Source organism: Ursus arctos, unplaced genomic scaffold, assembly GCF_023065955.2.
Source record: "Ursus arctos isolate Adak ecotype North America unplaced genomic scaffold, UrsArc2.0 scaffold_37, whole genome shotgun sequence".
NCBI lineage: Eukaryota > Metazoa > Chordata > Mammalia > Carnivora > Ursidae > Ursus > Ursus arctos.
In genome coordinates, this window is record NW_026623053.1 from 19,164,634 (window position 1) to 19,190,416 (window position 25,783).

Genomic DNA, 25,783 nt, shown 5'->3' on the forward strand with positions numbered 1-25,783 from the left:
GATTCTCCCACTGTTTGAGGGCCAGGTGATCAGTGCAAACTTGGGGGTCAGCTCACTGTTGAGAGAGTCCCTAACAAGTGTTTTCTGCAGATTTATGGAACAAGGGCCCTTGTGAGGGTGGGGAGGAAAGGGTGATAGCAATGGGAAAGTACTGGGTACTGAAAGAGTGGGTCAGTTTCCCCGATAAGGAGACCTCCAAATGTGGACACCTGGCTAGGAATGCAACTATGCTTAAGAGCATGGCCAGCCAGGAGGGACTGAGTCTCACTGCAACTCCCTTTCGAAACTGCAATGCAATAGCTGTGCACCAAGTCTGGTGTGGGGAGGGCAGTTTTTACCTGTGAAGCCTGCCAGGTAAAACCTGTTTTTGTTTTTGTTTTTTTAAGATTTTATTTATTTATTTATTTATTTGACAGAGAGAGCCAACGAGAGAGGAAACACAGGCAGGGGGAGTGAGAGGAAGAAGCAGGCTCCCAGAGGAGCAGGGGGCCCGACATGGGGCTCGATCCCACGACCCTGGGATCACACCCTGAGCTGACAGCAGACGCTTAACGACTGAGTCACCCAGGCGCCCCCAGGTAAAACCTTTTTAACTGCTATGGTGGTCAGGCGTGAAAAACCACCCTGAGGTTTTTGTTTGTTTGTTTGTTTTGTTTTTTTAAAGATTTTATTTATTTATTTGACAGAGAGAGGGAACACAAGCAGGGGGAGTGGGAGAAGGAGAAGCAGGCTTCCTGCCCAGCAGGGAGCCCAATGCAGGGCTTGATCCCAGCACCCTGGGAACACAACCCAAGCAGAAGGCAGACGCCCAACAGCTGAGCCACCCAGGCACCCCCACCCTTAGGTTTTTAACCAGCAGTCAGACTCAGAATTATCCCCAATTCCTGACAGTAAAGCTCCACCATCCCCAAATCACCAAGGCAAATCCTATGATAAATAAGTTAGTTTTAGCATCCTTTTACTGAGACTTACCCTAGTCTCAATAATCATGTGACTATAGGAGGGTTCTGGTAGTCTATGGTTGGAGGGCATTGACAGCCCCCAGCACACAGTAAGAAGGTGCCTCATACATAACAAAATACAGCTACATTTCTCACAACCCTGTCTAGCACCATTTACTCCCTACTTTCCATGCATCAGCCATATTGACCTCCTTCCAATTTTTCACCTATTTCTTCTAGTAATAAGGCCCTGAACAAACTGTTTCCTCTACCTGCTGAGATTAAATATACAAACGGATATATATATATATATCCGTAGGACTCTGACCTATAATCTGCTGTAACCATCCCAGCAAAACAACCTATTATTCTACAGTAACCAGCCAGGAAAAGCAGCCTGGAAGTCAAACTTGTAGGAAGTCATACTGCTATCTCTAGAAACAATCCAGGAAGCCAAAGAAAGACCTCATAATAATTGTCTCATGATAGCCAGGACTTGATTAACAATTGACAGCTTTCCTAATATTTTTCCCTGCTTCCAATTTAGGACCAAACAAACAAAGAAAGCCAAATATGCACCCCTAACCAATTTCAGGGATGTCCCTCTTCTAGGTAGAATATGGGGTCAGAGCATGCCACCCCCAATATGCCACCTTATTAATTATTTTGAGTTAAAGGAACTTGAAAAAAAGCATATGGAAGAAGGGCTCTCTGATCTTCCTTTTTTTTTTTTCCCCTGAAAGCAGGAAATAAAACTCTCACGTGAAAGGTACCCTCCCTATACCAGCAGAATTTTCCTATCGCCAGAGATGGGAAGTGGAAGCTGAGATAAATGTGCACAAACTTTATTAAACTAAATCCTTATCTTCCTAGTTATTTTCCCACAATTAATTGCCCCAGCTCAAATCTCTTTGTCTTACTACATTATCAAAATTTACTACCCTTCGTGCAACCTATTGTATAAGCTTTCAGTCCTACCTTACTGGGGTCTTGAATTTAACTGTGAAGGGTCCCATGTATGCATAAGAAATACTAAATAAAATTTGTATGTTTTTCTCCTGTTAAGCAGTCTTATGTCAGTTTAATATTAGGCCCAGCCAGAGACCCTAAGAAGGTGGAGGAGAAATTTTACCTCTCCTACAGGAGCCCACCTACAACTTTCCCATGCCACAGCCTCCAAACAGGGCATATCTGAAGTCTTCCCTTTTTTTTCCAGTATAAAGCTTTCTTACTCCACTGCAGCAGCAGAAAGCAAATCTTATACATTTTTAATTTACTTTACTCTTTCCTGAATGAATTCATTCCTGTGTATTTAAAATTTTAGAACCATTTCAAATCATTCATATACTTTCTTACTCACCTCTTCTTTTGGAAAATAATTATTGCCAAGGACAACCTGTGTTCCATTCTGCTGTTCTCCTTTCTTCCTTCATCCATGTGTAGTTCTGCCACGTACTTATACATGAAATCCAGTGTTAAGCATTGTTCCTTTGGTGGTTGGTCTCCTAGGTAATTGTTCTTTTATCCAAAAAACGAGTAGCAATTGCTAACAAGTTAGTTCCCCCCCAAGAAAACCCAAAAATTGGAAAAAAAAATCCAGAAGTGAAGTCATCACTTGCATTTTCCAATTTTTTCTTGATTATTACCAAAATGCTTGGGGACAAGAGCCTCCATATTTCTCTTCAAGTTTGTTTCTTCCAAAATCAGTTAAAAAAATTTTTTTTTAATGCTCACCTCCATAAGTATAGTTACTGTCACCAACGTTATTACAAAATCAGTAACATTTTTAACCAAATAACCTTTTAGTTTGCCGCCAAGCAGTGTGTTTATGAGTCTCCCAATTGTTCAGTTACTGTTCATAAGCACAAATTTCTTTAGTTCTTAACCCAAGAACTTGTCCTCACTTTATCTTCAAATGCAAGAGTTATGTTCTGGTTTTTTAATCAATTGCTTGCAAGCTAAAGGCTGTGCTTTAAAAAAAAAAAAAACTTAAAAATTAACATAATCTTAGAAAATAAAAGTCAATTGTATTCACTTAGAGCTTGTTTAGAAAGTATAAAATATAATACTTTCATTGTTTCTTGGAATTTGTCACCCAGCACAAGTTACTTAATCCATTTCTGACTTGTTCCCTCACCTGTAAGATGGAGATTAAAGTACCTGCTTCACAAGACTAATCGTGGTAACTTTTGGGAATTAGCATTAACTTTATCCTTTCACTACTCATACTTAAACAAAGAAAGTCTTTCCAAAGAAAAAGAAGAGTGTAATGGCTACTCAAGGACTAATATTCATTTCGGGCAAGCATAAAGTCATCTTTCAAGTAGCCAACCACAAGAAATTTCTCTGGAAAATTATTTTTTCATTCATTTGGCATCAGATAAATCTGGGTTGGAATCGCTCTTCCCCTTTGGGAGAAAGTCACAGTTGTAGTACTTAACCCCTCTTTCCATAGATTTCCTCCCTTACAAAACCTGGATAATACTATAATATCACTTACTTCAAAGGTTGGTTTAAAAATTAAACAACGTGGGGCGCCTGGGTGGCGCAGTCTTTAGGCGTCTGCCTTCGGCTCAGGGCGTGATCCTAGCGTTCTGGAATCGAGTCCCACATCAGGCTCCTCCGCTGGGAGCCTGCTTCTTCCTCTCCCACTCCCCCTGCTTGTGTTCCCTCTCTCACTGGCTGTCTCTGTCAAATAAATAAATAATATCTTAAAAAAAAATCTATTAAAAAAAAATTAACGTGACGTTGTCAACCAGGGGTTTAAGAAGCCAGAGCTTGCTTAAATACATACATACATATATACATACGTACGTAAGTAAATAAATAAATAGTGGATTTCTTGTTGACAATAAAAAAAAAGAATCTAGAGCTCAATAATGGTAATTACGGCAACACTGCTCGTTAATTCAAAAAATATTCAAGGATCCCTCACTACGCAGATGCATAAAGGTTAATAATCCTCAGTCTCTAACCTCGCCTTATAAGAAAAAACAGAGGGACACACGCAAAAACACCTCAGAACCACTTCTGCAAGGAACTAAATTCACTGTGTTCTTACACCACCGGATCCTTAACCTTGGGACAACCAGCAGGCTTCCTCAAGTGCTATCACGCCCCCTAAGCCCTGCCTCCCTCGACTCCGCGCCTAAGGTGCCTCCCTCTGCGCCTGCGCCGTGACCTAGATTTGGCGCATGCGCTGAGTGGGACTGGCTGGATTAAAAACCATGGCGTGGATACCCGCGGAGTCTGCAGTAGAAGAGTTGATGCCCAGGCTGTTGCCAGTGGAGCCCTGCGACTTGACAGAAAGTTTTGATCCCTCCGTACCCCCGAGGACGCCTCAGGAATACCTGAGGCGGGTCCAGTGAGTGATTCGACCCTGTGCGGGTGGGCTGGTCGTCCGCTATGCCCCTGGGCACAGCTCGACTCCTAAGTGTAATAAAGCCCCGCCTCTGTTGCCCTTCCCGGTCTCACGCGAGGTAGGGTCGAATCAATATCACTTGATTATATCTTTATCTGGGCGAGTTTTTATGAACTTATTTTGTTTACCTGTGTCCAGATGTGTACTTCTAGATTTCCTTGCTTTCAATCCAGTTAATTTCGGAAATATATTGTTTACTACGTCAATTGCAATTCTGAACGTTTTTTCTGATTTCGTAAAGAACCGTAGAAATGTACCGCTCGTTTTACTACACATGAACAAAGCACAGCCGTACTCACATTTCTTGCATTTATTACTTATTTGTAGGATCGAAGCAGCTCAATGTCCAGATGTTGTGGTAGCTCAAATTGACCCAAAGAAGTTGAAAAGGAAGCAAAGTGTGAATGTTTCTGTGAGTTTTATTACCCAGCGGGGGATTCACCCCTTTCCCCCTCCCCCGCCCAAATGGAAAGATCGGTGCTTTTCCTATGGTATCCCACAGTATCTTTATGATATATGTAAGATTTGACTACTCCCAGTGACATTAGACATTAGGTTGTACTTTTTCCCCAAAAGGACAGTTGGCATTTACTGTTGTAAATGAGGTTGTCAGTCAAAAAACTGAGGTTGTCAGTAATCCTGGCATTCGTGGAGACTCATCATACTTTAGGGCAGTCCTAAAGGACTCTTTAAATAGGTTACTTACGTTATCATTTATTTTTAGGGAACCTTTTTCCACTTGTCTTCATAATTATTCTTGGACTGGTGTTTAATGTTATTTACTGTAGTTTGCATGTTGTGAATTTGATTAAGTTTTGTTTTTAAGAAGAAATACTCAAGTATGTTACATTTTTCTGTCTATTTGCACATCTTGACCGTTTTTGTTCATTTATTTATCCAGTGTATTTTTTATTAAGCAACTAGGTTGTGCTAGGCACTGGGAATACAACAGAGAATTAGACACAAAAATCCCGACCCTAGTAGAGTTTACATTCTCCTTTGGAAGACAGAGAGTAAACCAGCAAACAAACTAATTATTTATTGTGACTGTTGATAAGAAAATTAGGTTGTATAAAGACCAGTAAGTAACAAGGTGGAGTTGTCGCAGAAGGTCTCTCTGAGGTCGTGCTATTTAACCTAAGGTCAAAGGAGAGCAGCAGTTTTTAAATTGTGATAGGTCCTTTTCCTTTTATGTTCCAAGTAATTTTTTATCTTATGTTTATTATCAGGATATTTTAACTCCGATACTATAATGTTTCATATAATTTATTTTCAGAAATTTTTAGTTGATGGACGAGAATGTCTTATATACCTAGCTTTTGAAAAGTACACTTTTATTTCAAGGCAGTCTGTCATCAATTTTGAACTGTTGTGCTGTCTTAGGAAGCTAAAGTTGCCTTTGTAAAGTCAAGTGTCTTAGATTATTTGAGTACATTCTGCCCATACCAAAATTCTTTATTTTGGATATATCTCTTTGTTTTTCTATTATAGAAAGGTAGGACTAATTATATTTTCAGGGCTCATATAATTTAGATTTCTTAGTTTAGAAACTCCAACTATGAACCATTCCAGATTGCTCTTATTGAAGTGACTCTACAAGGATCTTTTCCTAACGTTTAAACTTGGACATAAATAATAAAGTGAAGGGCCTACTTTTTTGAATCTGCAAGAAGTATAGTATCTTTCTTATATAAGCTTAATCATTTACTTTACTACTCTTCATCTTGATTCTGCTTTTATTTTGCAGAGGCGTGAGATTCTAGTTATAACACTAACACTGATTCTAATATTTATGAACTAATTTATAGCTTTCAGGATGCCAGCCTGCTCCTGAAGGATATTCTCCCACACTTCAGTGGCAACAACAACAAGTGGCACAGTTTTCATCTGTTCGACAGGTAAGTGTACTTTAATTATTTATTCAAATTAAACCCCTTCCACCAGAGAAAGACAGTTATTATATGGTTTCACTCATATGTGGAATGTAATAAACAGCATAGAGGACTGTAGGGGAAGGCAGGGAAAACTGAACGGGAAGTCATCAGAGAGGGAGACAAACCATGAGAGACTCTTTTTTTTTTTTTTTTTTTTTTTGTTGTTGTTGTTAGAAGATTTTATTTATTTATTTGACAGAGATAGAGACAGCCAGCGAGAGAGGGAGCACAAGCAGGGGGAGTGGGAGAGGAAGAAGCAGGCTCATAGCGGAGGAGCCTGATGTGGGGCTCGATCCCAGAACGCCGGGATCATGCCCTGAGCCGAAGGCACACGCTTAACCGCTGTGCCACCCAGGCGCCCCGAGAGACTCTTAACTATAGGAAACAAACTTGAGGGTTGCTGGAGGGCAGGTGGGTGGGGGAGGGGGTAATTGGGTGATGGGCTTTAAAGAGGGCACGTGATGTGATGAGCACTGGGTGTTATATGCAACTGATGAATTATTGAACTCTACATTGGAAACTAATGATGTAATATATGTTGGCTAATTGAATTTTAAATAAAAATTAGACCCCTTCCTACCTTCCTCCCTCAAGATTTATTTCTGTTCCTAGACTGTAGTTGGAATAATAAGATTCATTCTTCTTTCTTTTTTTTTAGATTTATTTATTTGAGAGCATGTACACGCATGCAGGCAGGCATTTGAGTGGGGGGGAGGAGCAGAGGGAGAGAATCTTCAGGCCGACTCCCCAGTGAGCAATGAGCGTGGAGGCCTAGGAGGGGCTCGATCCTACAACCCAGGAGATTATTACCTGAGCCAAAACCAAGAGTCAGTTGCTTAACTGACTGAGCTACCCAGGAGACCCAAGATGCATTATGCTGAAGGATAAAGTTAAAATATTTATTAATCAATTACCAGATTATAATCATTGGACATAATACAGTTTGAAACATGTCTTCCAAGTTTCAGGATTGCTAGGATGTTGCACAATTGATTTCTTTTCAGTTATTCATTCTCCGAAGATCACTTGCCTAACTTTTCTTCCTTTAGAGTGTGATCAGACATAGAAATCACTGGAAATCACAACAGTTAGACAGTAACGTGACCATGGTATGTAAGTTTCTTTGTTTAAATTGTACAGTGTGTACCTATTTGAAATAGTCCATATTTAATGCTAGTCTTTAAAGATTCACTTACTTAGTTTATATTATTTTTGTTCTTTTTCATTGCCCCTTAATAGAAACAATTCTGTTATATTAGTAGCCTTAAAAGTATAGAAGCAGTAATGCAGGTTGTTATTTTTATAAGTTTTAATCCATAGCATCTTGAGAGACTTTGAATAGGTAATTGTTCAGCCTCTACAAATTTTTAAGGGTTCTTCTACACATTGCTTTTTTAGAAAATAAATGCATTTTAAGTATTTACAAAAAGATTGAATAAGGGTTTATTGGATTTTCCTGGTGAAGTAATGATGCCAATACCAGTGACACTTTAGTAAAGCCTGTTGTGCATATTAGAAAGTAGTATTTTCTGTGCTTTGTCAGTTTAGGTAATCTAATTTTCAACTTCAGGAGATGTGTTGTATCTGGACTACTGAATAAAAAAGGGAATTGGAGAAGAGATGGATGCATTGTTCCAGAACAAGACTTTTAACTTTTTAGGGAGTCTCAAATTCTTCCTGAGAATCACACAAAAGCTATTTGTTTATCTTCAGAGGAAAAATTGTGCGCACCAAAGCACACAGTTTTGCTCCCAGTTTCAAGTAGTTCATAGACTTCAGACTTTAGAAGCTTCCTCTAGGCAGTGTTTCCTAATATCTTTTACAAAGTAACACCTTGGGATAAATGGAGGAGTCTGGACTACAAGCTGAAAGCTGAGAAATTCAGTATATGGATTCTACTTGCTTCTCCATACCAATTGAAAGCTCTGCTCTAGGAAAACTGTGAAACGAGCTAACATCACTTGCCCAAGATCATTTAACTCATAAAAGGTATAGCTGAGATTCAAACCAAAGTTTGGCTCTAAAGCTTTTCCCTGTGCTATGAGGCCTCCTGGGAGAAGGGGGTAGTAGTAGAGAGGGTAGGTGAGTAGATAACATTTTTTTCTTGCTCAGTGTAGGGACTTTTGGGTACATGCTTAATAATTCAAAAAGAAGCTGCATCGGTAACATTATGACAATATAATTTTGTCAAAAATGTAAATGAACATAATTGAATAAATTATGATCCATCAAAACAGTGAAATATTAATAGCAATAGCATGTTCATCATAGCAAAAGTAAATGTTATGTAAATAAAATGATCTGACATTTAAAGCAACTAGGTAAATATAAACATTTATTTATTGATTTATTCATTTATTAAGCACCTGCTATCTTTAATAATCAGGGTATTCAGTGTTACCTGAAATAGAAATAGTCTCTGACCTAATGGAATAAAGGGAAAGGGCAGATACAGTGTTCTAGTACAATAGGTTTTAACCTTTCAGGGGTCTCATGTTTGTCCTGAGAATCTAATGAAAGCTATTTATCCTCAGGGGGAGAAAACTACACCTGTGGAAAGTAATGTGCAAAGTGTCGTGTACAAATAAAAATTGTTTTGTTAATGCTTCTCCCCACTGTTCTTGCATTTGTTAGTGTAAAATCAATCTATTCCTTCTTTGATTGGACTGCCCTTCCAAGCATGTGAAGCATGTAATTCTGTCTCCTTCCCTGGTCTAAACATCCTTCGTTCTTGTACGTGCTTTCAGTGCATTTTTTTCCCATACCAGTTTCCATCTTTATCACCCTCTTGAACAAATCCTTGTTTGTCAGTGTCCATTAAAGCGTGATCCAAACTAAACACATAATGTGTAACACTTGAGCACTGTATTAATTTGCTAGGGCTGCCATAACAAAATACTACAGACTGGGTTTTATAGCAAACAGTAATTTATTTTCTCATAGTTGTCTAGGCTAGAAGTCTAAGATCAAGGTATTCGCAGGTTTGGTTCCTCTTGAGGCCTCTTTAGCTTGCAGGTGGCCATCTGGCTGTGCCCTCACATGGTCTTTCCTATGTGCACAAGCATCTCAGGTGCCTCTTGTTACCTCTGCATTTCCTTTTTTTTTTTTTAAGATGTATTTATTTTAGAGATAGAGTGTACACCTGTGAGGGAGGCTGTGGGGAGAGGCAAAGGGAGAAGGGGAAAGACTCTCAGGCTGACTCCACACTGAGCGTGGAGCCTGACTTGAGGCCTGAGATCACCACCAGAACATAAACCAAGAGTTGGATGCTTAACTAACTGGACCATCTAGGTGCCCCTAAATTTCCTCTTCTTATAAGGACATCGGTCAGATTGGATGAAAGCCCACCCTAAAAGCCTGATTTTAATATCCATTATAAAGGGCTTGTCCAAATACAGTCACATTCTAAGATACTGGAGGGTATGGCTTCAACATACAAATTTTGGGGGGACAAAATTCAGCCTGTAACAGGCACCATATCTTTCTGTTGAAGTGATAGGACTATAGAGGACTTGACTTCTTTTTTTACTATTCAGTTAAAAAAAAAAAAAAGAAATAATTCTCTTTTTTTTCTTTCATTTTAGCCAAAATCTGAAGATGAAGAAGGCTGGAAAAAATTTTGTCTGGGTGAAAGGTTATGTGCTGAAGGCGCTGTTGGACCAGCTACAAATGAAGGTCCTGGAATCGATTATGTGCAAGTAGGTGATCTGTGGATAAACAAAAAGGGTTCTACTTTTGGTGCATGATTGAATACAAAGATTCTACAAACTACAGCCTAGGCCAAATCTAGTCTTTAGCCTGTTTTTGTACAGCCCATGAGCTAAGAGTGTTTTTTTTTATAATACTAAGTTATTGAGACAGTGTGTGGCCTGCAAAACCTAAAATACTTACTGTCTGGCTCTTTACAGAAAATGTTTGTCAACCTGTGACCTAGTTAATTGGCTCTTTAACTTGAAAATGTGCAGCCCAGTTTCTGAAACAATGTACTGTGACTTTTTTTAGGTGGGTTTCATATCTCTTAGGTTTTAGCTATGTGATGACTTCATGAGTTAGATAGGATTCAGGGGTTTTTTTTTTGTTTTTTGTTTTATTAATGATTAAACATGGGTTTTGAGTTTTGAGTAGTCAGGGAAACAAAGGGAAACATGACACAATTAGGTGCTTAAAAATGCTTGTAGATTTCATATTCTGGAGATGAGGTGTTGAAGGTATATTTAAATTTCCCATGGCTTTATTCTAATCATAAATTATGTGGCCAACTGCTTCTTGTCCCCACAGTGTGTGTGTTTTTCCCATTTAAAAGTAATTGAACCAAAAAATGTACAAGCTCTAAAAATTGGGTGCCTAGGTGGCTCAGTAGGTTGAGCATCGACTCTTGATTTCAGCTCAGGTCTTGATCTCGAGGTCATGAGTTCAAGCCCTACATTGGGCTTTGTTTAAAAACAAACAAACAAACAAAAACTCCAAAAAGCACTAAAAGACCAAGAACCCAATTAAAACAGAAAAGGCAAAGGATATAAATAACTCACAGAAAGAAAAATGTGAATTGCTGTTATACGAGAAGATGCCATATTCACTCATAATAGAAATATAACTCATAACTCCACTGAGCTGCCATTAGCAAAGGAAATATGATAGGCTGTGTTAACAATGGCTGGGAAAATAGGCACTCTCACACATGGTGGTAGAGTGTAAATAGATTCAGATATGTAAGTGAACTAATTTGGCCCTGTTTCTTACACAATCTGTTCTTTTGGATAAAACCCCTAATGTATGTTACATTTTAAAATGTAAAATTTGAGAAAAATTAAAACTTCCTTATTTAGCTTGTTATTACAAAATATATACAAGTAAAATACACCATGTGGAAGAACCATTTAGGAAGGCCAAATTAATGCATATCCTCTTAACTTTCTCTAAAGTCAGTGCTATTTTTATAATGAGGGCTCCCAGCATTAAACTTCAAAATACTTTTTTAATTGAATCAGATTAGGTTTGAAAAAAATTACTCTGAGTACCCTTAATTCCTGAAAATGTTAACTTTAGCTGAAGATTTTGAAAAAGTGTGTGCAGCATGTTAATATAGTATCAGTAGTATCGTAGTATCAGTTTAAGAAATTTCATATTTTAATTACTAAAGTCATTATTTTTAAATTTATATATTCAAATAGCAAAACATTTTTTGAGGTATTACCAACATAATAGTTGATGGAATGTTTTATTATAATGGGTTGTGAAGGAATTTCCTGTTATTCTTTGTTTTTAAAAAGTGTGGTAAAAAATTCACCAGTTTGAAAACAATGAAGCACCCTTTATAATACCATTTAGTAAATTTCAGTCTTATTTTTCTTTCAGATTGGTTTTCCTCCCTTGCTTAGTATTGTTAGCAGAATGAATCAGGTAAAATCCGTCTAATAATAAGGATGTGTGTATTTTTTTGTTTCCAGTGTGTATGAGAATATATGAACACATTTATTGAATACTTACAGTATGTAAAGCCCTGTCCTAACCTCTTTTAACAGTTGTTGTTTAATTCCCAATACTATCCTATATGGAGAATTATTATTAATGTCTACTTGTTATAGATTAGGAAGCAAAATTGAAAGTTAAGGGACTTGTAGGTGGTTTTTCAGCAAGTTCTACTGGCAGCATGGCGTTTAATCCCAGTTTGATCTAATTCTAGAGCTCATGCTAAATCATGTTGCTAAACTATTCAATTATATACATTTCAACCCATGTTGAATTTGTCTTTGTTTTATTACTAATACATTTCTTCCATCTCCCCTTTCCCCCCTTTTTAGGCAACAGTAACTAGTGTCTTGGAATATCTGAGTAATTGGTTTGGAGAAAGAGATTTTACTCCGGAATTGGTAGTATTGCATCTTTTTATTTTCATAATTCTGACAAAATTATATATACTTATTTTATATATGAGATATGAATATGTGTGTATTATACCTGTATGTATAACTGTGTACAATGCAAACTGTGCTTGTTTGCAGTGAGATAACTTAAGAGTAGAGTGCAAATCAACATACTATTTCTTTCATTGAGAAAGATTTGCCTTGGAAAAAGTCAACTAAAGAGTTGATTTGTATCCTGGGAGAAGCACCTTATCTCACTGCAGTCCAATAACAAATAGGTCACCGACTGACATCCAGTCTGGACATCCAATTTTGAGTAGTGCTGGCTTAAAGAAATTTGAAATGCATTTTCTTTTCTTGTGTGTTTGTATGTGTTGTTTTTGTTTGTTTGTTTTTTAAGGAGGCTTCATGCCCAGCTTGGAGCCCTACATGGGGCTTGAACTCAAGACCCTGAGATCAGTCAAGGCCTGAGCTGAAATCAAGAGTCAGACGCTCAACCTACTGAGCCACCCAGGTGCCTCAGAAACAGTGACTTTAAACATTAATTTTTTCCCTTTAAATGTACATGTTATATAGTAGAGATTTAAAAGAATAAAATACAAAAACGAAAAATGAAAATCTAGTGATAAAGAATATGATCATTATATTTAATGTAAGAGATTTATCTAAGCCACTTGGCTGGATGGCAGGCTTAAAAACTTATACATTTTATTGCAGTGTTGGTTTATCTGTTTCTCCCAGCAGACTATAAGTTTCTGGAGGGCAAAGATTATATCTTATGCTTTGACAGGGAGCTTTGGAGCCTCAGGTACACTTTTTTCCAAATATCCTTAACTGTAAAAAATCTGTGTTTCTAAAAACTAAATCTAATTTCAAGGGATAATAAAATTTCTTACCAGGGGATTAAGCAGATAATTCATTTGTATAATGCCCACCAAAGTAACCCATTTTTGAAGGTGAAAAAGGAGCTGTAAATATAAAACTAAAGTAGAGGGGCAGTGCAGCAGGGTTGTTAAGAGTATAGCCGGCTTGCTGGGATGTGAATCTCCGTTCCGCCAGTTAGGATATGTGTCACCTTAAGCAAGTACTGAATCCTTATGTGCTCCAGTTTCCTTGTCTGTAAAATGCAAATAACAACTCGTAGGTTATTAGAGGATTCAAGAAGTTATATACAAAGTCCTTAGAGTAATGCCTGGCACACAGTACTTGCTATTAGTGTTGGTATTTGATATTCTTTTGTGAATTTGATTTCAAGACCATGGTTAAGGATCCAGCTCTTGAGCTCAGCTCAGGTCATGATTTCAGGGTTGTGAGTTCAAGCTCCACATTGAGCTCCATGCCCAGCATGGAGCCTACTTTAAAAATAAATAAATAAAAATAGATAGATAAAATCATTGTTTCTGATTCAGTGGTCAAACATGTCTTTTTACATAGTATAATTAATATATTATTCTGGGTTTTCTAGCTCACATTTCATATATATATTTCTATATGATAATGTAATTCACATAATTTCCATTGTCTTAATGTCTCATAGTTTACTTTGATTCTCTCATTATTGACCATCTGGGTTCTTCTATTTTACAATCATGACTAAATTATAAACATTTATACTAATTTCATTTTAATTATTTTCTCAGGATATTGCTAGAGTAGAATTACTGGATCAGGGTTTTATAAGCTTTTGTTATATTCTGCTACATGGCTTTCCAAAAGGAATGAACCAGTTAATAATGCCATTGGCAAAGGAGTCTTATTTTTCCCTGCGGCTCCACTTTAAGTTGAACCATGTGCATTTGCTGATTTTGTAGGTTAAAAACATTTGATCATCAGTAATTCCATATTGTTCAATCTCACATAAGTTCTGTTTGCTTTCAAATTTAGTGAATTTATAGTAGTACTTCAAAGTAAATATAATTTGTATTTTCTTGAATGTCAGTGAAACTGACTTATTTTTCCCATCATTGGTATATTAGGTCAACCTTCAGTAGATAACTTTGTTCATATTCATATTACTTGTTCATTGGCATCTGGATATTGAACTTTAAATTCTATATCCGTTCTTTCTCTCTGATAGTGACCTATTAGCAGTATTACCGGACCTGTTTTCCTTCTCTTCCTTTAAACTTTATTTTTTAAACTTTTTGTTGTAAGATTTTTTTGGATTTTTTTTTTTTTTTAACTTCTAAAGAGGGTGATAAGTTTGACTTTTCCTGTTTATTAGTGAGAGCATACTACCAAAAAGTACTTATATTTGCCAGAGGAACTGACAACTGATTTACTAAATTTTAACCTAATTAATCCTTTGATTCTAACCTTGAGTCAGTCTGTCTCTTAAATCAACAGTGTTCAGTTTCTCTATCCAATTAACCGTACTGTCAGAACTCTACTATTGAGAATATCAGTGTATAAAAACCTGTATCATGAGGTTTGCTTATCGTAAACTAGCAAAAGGAAAATGGATCTCTTTTTTTAAATGTCTTTACTTGCGATTAATTTTTTCTTGAGAAATAAATACAGCCTTGTTTTTAATCCAGATGTGAAGGTATTAAGCAATAGCTTCAGCTATTTTGTTTTGGGTTTTGTTTTTACATTTTAGTATTGCCACAGAGTGCTCACTGGCTTTAAGAAAAGGCACCTCTCAGTATAAATACATCTTAGACAATCAGTAGAGGTTTAAGCACCATTTGAAACCTGAATGCCAGTTATATACCGTAAATGTAGCCCTGAGAATTTGAGCCAAGTTTAAATGTTTAATAGCTTTTATGATATAGAAGAGAATTCCACTTACTATTTATAAAAGAAACTTGGATGTGAATCTTTTGTTTAGAAAAAGTCTTACTGATTTGGGGTAGCTTGAGGAGCTAATTTAGTTTGTTGCATGAATTGCTGTGTAAACATTTTTTAATATTCTTTAGATTTCTCCAAAGTGATGTATTGCTCAGAACAAACTCAGTCATATACACTGCTGGTGGAAATATAATTTGATATAACTTTTCTGGGATACAATTTATTGATTATATCTCAGAAATATTTATAAACATGCTATAATTTTATTTCTAGGAATTTAGCCTAAAAAATCAATCAGAGATGCTCTGAAACTTTAAGGATATTCATCACACTGTTTCTTATGTAACAGCAACAAATTAAACCTAAGTGCTCAAGAGTAGGAAACTGGTTAAGTAAATTATGGTGCATCCAGAATGGAACATTCATTCCACAAATATTTTAATTTAAGCTCCTGTTGTGCTCCAATTCTAGACTGGGTCCTGGGGGTATAATATCTATCATTATACTTTCACAGAGTTTGGGGAAAGAAAGAACAAACCAGCAGTGACAGGAAACTATGATAAGTGCTTGGTTAAAGAGTATTTATCTAAGTGCTATGTTGAGATTAATAACATTCCCTCATTAATCCCATTTAACAACATGGGAGATATTTATTGTGTATTGCAAGTAAAAAAAGATGGCTACAAAATGTTATTACCACATTATTAATGTTACTACAATAGTGGAACTTTACTTTTTAAAAGTTGTACATATATATATGAAAACGATAAAAATTAGCATTTTTTAAATTAGTAGAAATTTTACCTGGATGGTGGGATTGCAGGTGTGTTTTTTACTCTATGTGTTTTGTATTCTTCAGTTTTTCTGCATTGAGTATTTCTTCCTTTTGTAATTGAAAAAAAATCCATTTTAAAAAATGATAGGGATAGGAGTGCCTGGGTGACTCAGTCAGTTAAGTGTCTGACTCTTGATCTCAGCTCAGGTCTTGATCTCAGGGTTGTGAGTTCAAGCCCTACATTGGGATCCACGCTGGGCATAGAGCCTACTTTAAAAAAAAAAAAAAAAAGGATGGGGATAGATTTAGTTTGCCATGATACTTACAGAAGTATCAAAACATTTTTTTTATAATTTCTTAAGATTTATTTTTTTTGAGTAATGTCTACACCTAGCGTGGGGCTTGAATTCAGAATCTTGAGATCAAGAGTCGCATGCTCTACTGACCAAGCCAGCCAGGTGCCCCTCAAAACATTATTTCGTCTAGAGTATAGTTCCTTTGTATAGACACGGGGCAAAGTTATAAAGTTATAAAAGTATTTGTGTATCTATCTGTAAAGGGTAAGGGAAAAAAATGTCTTAATTTTTGCAAGGATTTATGCACATCTTAATATAGTTTTCTACTATAAATTAGGACTTCAATTAAGAATCTCTGAAATGAACTCTTTGGAAATAAGGGTATTTTGAAGTGTCCAGTGTTCTGTGTCTATAGTAAGAAGATACAAAAGATACCAGCTGGCTGTCTAGATGATCCCTTGTTGTCTATATCCAAACATAATACAGTTATTGTTACATTAATTTATTCATAGCAAATAACCAGACACAACTTTCGACATTTTAAAAAATAAACTTATAGTACAGTATTTGCTACTTACTACTTTTTAAAATCCTTTTTAGGGAAGGTGGCTTTATGCTTTATTGGCTTGTCTTGAAAAACCTTTGTTACCTGAGGCTCATTCACTGATCCGGCAGCTTGCAAGAAGGTGCTCTGAAGTAAGGCTCTTAGTGGTAAGTTACAACTTACAATTTCAGATTGAAAGCACTCATTGATTTATGTGCTGATAAAAAAGGATTCCGTTGAAATAGGAAAATGTGGACTATTTTATTAGTCAAGATTAGATTTAGCCACATAATTTTAAAAAGCCCAAAATAACGGTAGCTTAAATAAAATGGACATGTTTTTCTTAGATAAAGGAAGTCTGCAGGTGGACAGAGCAAATCTAAGATGGCAATAACCCAGGCTTTTGAGTCCTCCCTCATGTGGCTTCCATTGTCAAGCTCAACTCATGGTCCAGGATGGCTGCTGGAGTTTCAGCCATTATATTCGGTTATAGGAACTAGAAAGAAGAGAAGGTTGTCCTCTAACAAAGCTTCCCAGAGGTTCCACAAGCACACCTAGCTCTATATATAGCTCATTTAGCCAGAATTTAGTCACTTGGCCATAAAGAACTATGGGAAATGTTTACTTTTAGCTGGGGGACAGTGTGCCTAGGTAAAAATGAGCTTCCTTTGCTAAAGAGTAAGGGAAAACAGGAAGCTACAGTGGTCAACAGTCTCTGGCGTGAAGATTGTGTTGAATTTCTCCAGTCAGACGCTTCACTAACTCATGCCTGCAGCATTACAGTATAAATAAGTTTATGCCAGCTTAAGTCCACTTGTGATTTTTTTCTTTCATCTCTCCTTTCCCTTCCACAAAATGTATAATGCTTGTTCTCTATTGACTACTCAAAAATATTTTTGTTAAACATCCATCATATGGGCCAAACTAGCTTCTATGGCTTGTACTCCAAGCAAAATGTACTTGCTACTCAGTAAATATTTCACATGTTTTGTTCCTAGACTTTATTTCCTCTACAGAAGTGTCTTGTCACTCTTCCAGTCTGCATCTAAATACCATTTACTTTTCACAATCTGGCTTATATTCCACCCCTTTCTATGATACTCTCTCTGATCCTAATAATTAAAAAGAATTTCTTCATCCTGTTTTTCCAGTATACTTCATACTTTTTTATGGGCACTTAACACATTTTTCCTTTCATTAAATTTAGTATGGATATTTCATCTTCTCTGCTATAAGCAGGTAATAGTTTTATTCAGCTTTGTTCCATATAGTGCTTGACACATAGAGTTGAGTAGACTAACATTATGGAAGTGTGTCCCAAGTTTGAATTAACACGTGACATGTCTGTTATAACATTACTCAATAGGTTATTGTAACTATATCTTGAAATGTATAAAAAATAAACTTCACACTCTGTAAGACCACTTTATAAAACATATAGTTCAGTAACTACCTCCATCATAGTTGAGAACCCTGATCTGCTGGAGTATTTTCTGGTATGTCTTATGCTAGAAGCCAGGATTTCACTCCTCAGTTAAGTTCTTTAAAATATTTTTATATAGTTTGTCTTCACTACTGTCTATTTAGGACATAGGGGGGTTTTTTTGCTCCTCTAGTTGGAACCAGGAAAAATCTCTCTCCCAAGTTAGTCTGCTTTGAACCTTCAACTCTTTCTTTTCCCTGTTGATGACCTTTCTTTTAAAAATCATGTCAGGGGACACCTGGGTGGCTCAGTCAGTTAAGTGTGTGCCTTCGGCTCCAGTCATGATCCCAGGGGGCTGGGATTGAGCTCCATATTGGGCTCCCTGCTCAGTGGGGAGCCTGCTTCTCCCTCTGCCTGCTGCTGCCCCTGTTTGTACGCTTGCTCGCTCTCTGACAAATAAATAAAATATTTTAAAAAATCATGTCAGATGTTTCTCAGGGGTTGTTAATGCTACAGTTTTCTCCATTTTCTTTGAGGTTTTCCACTTCCATGTGATTATTATTATCTAATAAAATTTTCATATTTTGCATCTTAAAAGGAAATTTGTTTCAGAAGTGCTAGGGAGAACACTCTACATTTTTCTGATTTTTTTTTTTTCTTTAGGACAACAAAGATGATGAGCGGGTTCCTGCTTTGAATTTATTAATCTGCCTGGTTAGCAGGTGAGTAATCCTTGACTCCTTGCTTTATAATAGTGTTATTAATAGAAAATACTGTTTTCATTTTCAGGCAGAGGAAATTGAGGTATAAGGAAATATTGTATGCATCACAACTCCCTTTTTTTTGAGTTTTCTCTGTAATTCTGCAGTGTAGATCCTTATACATTATAGCTCTATTATTTCCTAAGGGCATACTCCTAGAAATAAGTTGAAGGGCATGCATGTACTTTTAAAACTGAGATATTTATTAATAGTTTGCCTTCCAGAAACTCACACCTTTCTGTGTTCCAATGAAAGTGTCAGTGAGACTGCCCATCTCCTATTCAACACTGGGCATTTTTGGTTGATATAAATATTTCCATTCTAATAATAAAAAGATCCAAGTTATTTTTATTTGCATTTGTTTAATTACCAGTGAGGTTGAAAGTATTTCATTTTGTTGCATTTTTAATTGCCTGTGTTCTTTATTCATTTTCAGTTAGGACATATTTTTATTTAATATGTGTTCAATTTCATTTCTTACATTGAAATTCCACCTGGAATTTATCTGAAAACATTCTCATATTCTGAATTCAAGTGTATGAGTATGTGTGTATTATACTTACACATATACATGCACACATTTATTTTAGATCTCTTTCTGGACTTAAAAATTTTTGTACATTGGTCAGTGTTTTTAGTCTAATGCCAGTCCTACCTTTTTAAAGCTTTATATTATATTTAAATATTGGGAAGGTAAATGATCTGTGTCCGTTATCCTTCCTCAAACAAAACACTTTTTCAGAGTATTCAACACATAGTTTCTCAATCTATAATAATTATGCTGCTGGTGATAATTAATACTTAACTAGGCACTTCGTGCCAAGTATTTTTCTTAGTACTTCATAATAGAAACTCATTTAATCCTTAGAAGGTAGGTATTGTTATCAATTACAGATGAGGAAACCATGGCAGAAAGAGATAAAATAACTTTCCTGCCATCACGAAGCTAGTAAATTGTAGGGTAGGATCCAAAACCAGGCAGCTTTGTTCCACAGCTAAGCTCTGGACTATGCCCTTATCAGACTACCTCATCTTTTGGTAATAAGGATTAAATGAGAGCCCTAGGCAATATGTATACTGGGTCTTTAATCCTTGCAACTCAGAGTTTTTTCTTTCACTTTCACAGACTGAAGACACAGGTTCAGAAACATTAAGTAATTAAGGTTCAGTAAACTATTACTGAATGAAACCAGAGACTTAAACATATCATCTGACTAGTAATTCACTGATATTTTATAATGTGCAGTTATTAGAAAAGAAATATCCAAGTGATTGGTCATGGTTATTTTTTTTCCCCTCAAAACATTACGTAAAAATGGAAGATAAGTTCTAGGCTAGAAAATTTTCTTAAACTATAGGCTTCACTTAAGAAAACTTGCAGAAGAGGGGCACCTGGGTGGCTCAGTTGGTTAGGCGCCGACTCTTGATTTTGGCTCAGGTCATGATCTTAGGGTCCTGAGATGGAGCCCCACATTGGCGTCGAGTCTGCTTAAAATTCTCTCTCTATCTTCCTCTGTCCCACACAGTGGGCACTCTCTAAAAAAAAGAAGAAAAGACTTAAAGAAGATTCTAGCACGTTTGAAAAAAGATAACATAGACCTTGACTCTTTGCTGTAGCCACTTCAATATAAGTATCAAATATCGTTATAAGTCTCTTGTGGGTTTCTTTGTTGTTGTTGGTCTTGTTTGTTTTATAGCTTTAAGGCAAAAATGGCTAATTGATAGAAATACCTACTCAAATGAGTGGAATCCCATTCAAATGGGATCTAATAGCCATATGTTAACCACCTTAATTATTTTATCAATGAAAAATGTTTTAAGCTGCTTATTGATATTTTCAAGCATATATGAAGGTAGAATAATAGACGCCCGCCCCCACCCCCGCCCCAAGCAATCCGTCACCCAAGTTCAACATTTATTAACTTCACCACAATGTTCATTTGTCTCATCCTTTTTGTTGATGTATATTAAACAAATCTCAGACATGCCATTTCTCTTGTTTTAGTGTATCTAAGTGATTAGGATCTTTTAAAAACATGACTCTAAAACTAGTATCACACCTAATAAATTTAATAATTCCACAGTATTATCTGATGCCCAGTTCATGTTTCATACGCCTCAATTGTCCCAAAATGTCTTCTTACATTTGAATTATTCAAATCGGGATCCAACTCTTTCCCTTTCCACACTAGCCAGGGAGAGGTCCGAACACATGCTCTTGTTCTGCATTCCCATGGTAACTTAAAGAGAAGCTTTCACAATGTCCAGAGCCCTTGATATCCTGCAAATGTAGGAGGAAGATGTCCTCAAATTCCTCACAGCAGGAACCGACTTAGGTGGCACCAACCTTGACATCCAAATGGAGCAGTACATGTACAGAAGGAAAAGTGATAGTATCTACATCATAAATTGAAAGAGAGGGGCACCTGGGTAGCTCAGTCGGTTAAGCATCCAACTCTTGATCTCAGCTTAGGTCTTGATCTCAGGGTCATGAGTTCAAGCCCCACATTGGGCTCCATTCTGGGTGTGGAGCCTACTTTAAAAAAAAAAAAATCTGGACAGAACCTGGGAGATGCTTCTGCTGGCAGCTCGTGCCATTGTTGCCACTGAAAACCCAGCTGATGTCAGTGTCCTGTCATCCAGAAATATTAGCCAGCGAGCTGTGCTGAAGTTTGCTGCTGCTACTGGAGCCACTCCCTACTGTTGGCCGCTTCACCTCTGGAACCCACTAACCAGATCCAGGCAGCCTTCCTGGAGCCAGGACTGCCCACAGCCTCTCACAGAGGTGTCTTATGTTAACCTGCCTACCACTGTTCTGTGTAACACAGACTGCTCTGCGCTACATGGACACTGCCATCTCTTGTAACAGCAAGGGAGCTCACTCGGTTGGTCTGATGTGGTGGATCCTGGCCTGGGAAGTTTGTGCATGCTTGGCACCATTTCCCGTGAACACCCATGCAAAGTCATGCCTGATCTCTACTACTACAGAGATCCTGAAGAGCTTGAAAAGGAAGAGCAGGCCGCTGATGAAAAGGCTTGACCAAGGAGGACTTTCAGGGTGAATGGACTGATCTAGCTCCTGGGTTTACTACTACTCAGCCTGAAGTCACAGACTGGTCACAGACAGTTCCCTACTGAATGAAAACTGGAGTGCTCAGCCTGCCACTGAAGACTAGCCTACAGCTGCCACTGCTCAGGCCACTGAATTCGTAGGAACAATCACTGAGCAGTCTTAAGCTGCTCTTTCACAAAGGCAAACAAAATGGAAATAAGGTTGACAGAAAATAATCAATTGCTAAAAAAAAAAACAAAAACCTAATTTAAAAAAACCCAAATCAGGATCCAAGTAAAATGCACTCATTGCTTTTGTTTGATATGTTACTTGAGTCTTCCCATCAATTTCCTGGATTTCTCTGCCATTTATTTGTCGAAAAAACAGTAGTATCTTCGTGATGGTGTTTAGTGTGTTCATTTATCCCCCATATTTTCTGTAAGCTGGTAGGTAGGTTGGTTTAAAGGCTTGATTGGGGCGCCTGGGTGGCTCAGTCATTAAGCATCTGTCTTCAGCTCAGGGTGTGATCCCGGCATTCTGGGATCGAGCCCCACATCAGGCTCCTCTGCTGGGAGCCTGCTTCTTCCTCTCCCACTCCCTTTGCCTGTGTTCCCTCTCTCGCTGGCTGTCTATCAAATAAATAAAAAAAAATCTTAAAAAAAAAAAAAAAGCAGGTCTTCTAACAGGCTGTCTTTAAAAAAAAATAAATAACAAAATAAAGGCTTGATTATCATATATAGTGTTTTTTTGTTGGTTTGGCAAGACTCCATGGGTGCTGTGGTGCACATCAGGAGGCACATAATGTCTGGTTGTCCCACTTTTAGTGTGATGAAGTTGATCACTGCATTCGGGTAAAGGGATATTGCAGTCATTATTCTTGTTGATGGTGAAACTGTTCCATCTTTGGCCAGAAGGAACCCATCAGGTCAGTTCCTGTGCTTTTTGTTCTATATAACCCTGGTGGTCTTTCATGCTTCTTTCAGGTATGTCTAGATGGTTCAAATGTATTTTAGACATTTCTGGCCCCAGATCTGGAATCAGTCTTTTTTCCCCAGGAGTGCTAGTTCCTCTTTTAAAGTAGAAAATGGTATTTAGAGTCCCCAATTTGGAATTAGGGAAGCTAGCTGTTACTAGATTGGTCATTGCCTTTCGGCCTTTTCAATGACCAGAGATGGAAGTACATATTTTTTAGAAAGAGAAAAATGAAATCATGAGTTCAAATTGAAATTTCAGTTCTGATTTAAGATTATATGATTTTTATTTATGTTTCTTTTCTCCTCTGCTGAAAATTCTGGTTTCTGACATTAACAGTTACTGGCTTTATCCTATAATATGCACATAATAGTTTCAGAATAAATATACTAACAGTGTTACTTATAGTGCAACTATTGAAATCAGTTTAAGAATTCTTTGCAGTTCTTTTTGTTTCTGGTATATATCACTAGGGACATATACCAGAACATCACATTTAAGATCACTTGAAATTACTCTCCTCTGTGTGATTTTAACAGCAAATGATAAATGAGAAGATTCATTTGGTTGGGTTTGGTGATTTTCTTTTTTATTTAACCTTGTTTTATAATTACATAAAATATTTACATTGTTCAAAGTTAAAATTTTAACTCAAGGTACATTTGAAATATTTTAGAACCCACCTTTATCCTCTCTACCCTTTCTCCCTTCTGTAGTTTTCCATTTTATTAATTTTTGGTTTATCCTTCCATTCACTGTTTCTCTCTAAAAGTACAAGCAAGTATATATAAATCTGTCTGCATTCCTACGCATCGTTACAAAAGGTAACATACTAAACATACATTTTCACTTAATAAATCCTAGAAGTCATACTACATAGCAGTGTATTTTCCTCATTCCTTTTTCTAAAAAAGAGGCTTATAGAAAGCCGCAGTCTTCCATTGTGCAGATATACCATCGTTTAGTCAACGAATGCCCTTATTGATGGATGTTAGGGTTATTTGTGGTGTTTTGCTATTACAAGTAGTGCTGCTATTAATATTTTTAAGCATACATGAAATTCTTTTTTTACTAGGTATTTTGACCAACGTGATTTAGCTGATGAGCCATCTTGATGTTGCTGGTGTCTCAGGGATAGAAGATACCTGTGGTGAAGGCAGCCTGAGTCTTGAGGATGTAGTGACAACTCAAGTGAGAACTGAATCACATCTTCAACATTATTTGAAGGGTCTTCATCTTAACCTGTGCATCTCAAGTTGACATTCAGAAGATAAATTGTATTGATTTGAGTATCTTAAGTATTCTTTGGAAAATCCCAACCAGCCAGTTTTTTTATGAACAGTTTAAACAGTTTTCTGTTATTACATGCTTTTAAAACAAATTGAGTGCCATTTATTGATGAAGCATCCCGTTCAGAAACTGTATGATGAAATTTTACAGAGATCCTTGGTGCTTTTTCATTGTTTCTTTACATAAATACACATAAACTCTTATTGAAAATGTGTTTTGGTTATTAAAATCTTGTTTGACTCTTGAACAAAACAAAAGACAATGGATAAATGTCCTTAGTATTAGAATTAAGATAATCTTGATTAAGTGGCAAATGTTTTCATAGCAACAAAACTAATCAAAATTTTTTCCCTCTAAGCTCCATACTTTTTAACCACTTTATTACACAAAACTTTTCCTTAAATCATTTTCTGTAATACCCTAATAAGTCCACTGTTTTGTCTGTCAGATCTCTTGTTCATATCACTTAAAATTTCTTTATCAGGTAGGAATATTTTCTACTTTAACAGAAGATCCAAGTAGCAATGTTTTTTCAGTAGGGATTTATTTTTCTCACATAACCAGAAGTCAAGAGGAGCTGGCTACTGGCATTGGGTCAGTGACTGCACAATACCAATGTCTCTGAGAGTATTGTGGTCTTTCCCTTTTGGTAACAAGATGGCCACTGCAGTTCAAGGCAATGTGTCTGTATTCAAGACTGAAAAAGGGGGAAGGATTCATAGCCTTCCACATCTGATAATCATAACAGCAAAACTTTCCCCAGAAATTCACAGCAGATACGTATTCATTTGTTGGCCACAAGTGTGTAACATGATCATCCCTAGCTCCGAGGAAGGTGGAGAAATAAAATTGTAAGCCTTTCCAGTCTTTCCAGTAGGAGGTAGAAAAGGAAAAGGCGGGGGTGGGGGGAAGAAAAGGAAAAGGGGATTGGAAATACCTGCAGATCTGGGGCACCTGAGTGGCTCAGTGGGTTGGGCATCTGCCTTCGGCTCAGGTCATGATCCCGGGGTCCTGGGATCAAGTCCTGCATTGGGCTCCCTGTTCAGTGGCAAGTCTGCTTCTCCATCTGTGATCTCTCTCAATCTTGCTCTCAAATAAATAAAATCTTCAAAAATAAGTAACATAAAATAAGATTATTTCATCCGTCTCTCTTAGCAGAATAAGCCTAGTTGGAGGCTGAATTAGATTAAAAGTGGTTCAGGTTATCAGTTCTAGCATCCGAGAACAAAGAAAAAATGTTTCAGAAATTACAGAGAAAGATCAAGTTGACCTGTGTTCATGTCAAGATTATATTTTGCAATACATATTACCAAATTCCCACCAAAGTTCTAAAAAAATGTTTCCTAAATGTACCTTAGATTATTGATTTATACGAGCTGTTAGTGTTTCTGAAAAAAACGGTACTGTAATCAAATATGAGGTTAAACAAAATTAAGCTAATTATTGTTTGATTTTTTTTCAGAACCTGTAACATGCCATTAATGTGCATTAAAAATCTACAAAAGGGGGCACCTGGGTGACTCGGTTAAGCATCTGCCTTTGGCTCAAGTCATGATGTCAGAGTCCTGGGTTCAAGCCCTGTGTTGGGCTCCATGCTCAGCATGGAGTCTGCTTGAGATTCTCTCTCTCTTCCCCTCCCTCTTGTGCATGCATGCTCTCGCTCGCTCACTCGCTTGCTCTAAAATAAATAAATCTTTAAAATCTACAAAAGAGGATGGAC

General features: G+C 37.0%; 2 protein-coding genes across 8 annotated transcripts in view; one reads left to right on the plus strand and one right to left on the minus strand.

The window, feature by feature from the left end:
• The window catches only part of SEC23A (SEC23 homolog A, COPII coat complex component), a 70,635-nt gene extending 66,561 nt beyond the window's left edge, over positions 1–4,074 (minus strand). The window contains exons 1-3 of one of the 6 annotated variants that reach the window (XM_057306348.1): positions 3,756–4,043; positions 3,442–3,629; positions 2,302–2,396 (exon numbers count right to left, since the gene is read on the minus strand). The gene's annotated coding sequence lies outside the window, so the exon portion shown is untranslated. Of the gene's footprint in view, positions 1–2,301 lie in introns of all 6 variants that reach the window. The other 5 variants (XM_057306350.1, XM_048220127.2, XM_057306351.1 and 2 more) reach the window with 5 other exon arrangements.
• Positions 4,075–4,120: 46 nt separating this feature from the next.
• GEMIN2 (gem nuclear organelle associated protein 2) lies at positions 4,121–24,273 on the plus strand. Of its 2 annotated transcripts, none has more exons than XM_048220031.2 (10): positions 4,121–4,305; positions 4,690–4,774; positions 6,171–6,260; positions 7,346–7,405; positions 9,881–9,994; positions 11,652–11,696; positions 12,098–12,166; positions 16,622–16,732; positions 18,652–18,710; positions 23,849–24,273. In XM_048220031.2, the coding sequence occupies exons 1-10, from the start codon at positions 4,169–4,171 to the stop codon at positions 23,886–23,888; spliced, it is 810 nt and encodes a 269-aa protein (XP_048075988.1). In that variant the 5' UTR covers positions 4,121–4,168; the 3' UTR covers positions 23,889–24,273. The 2 variants fall into 2 exon arrangements, with proteins under 2 accessions (XP_048075988.1, XP_048076021.1); XM_048220064.2 differs by having other exon boundaries at positions 4,143–4,420.
• Positions 24,274–25,783: the final 1,510 nt, after the last annotated feature.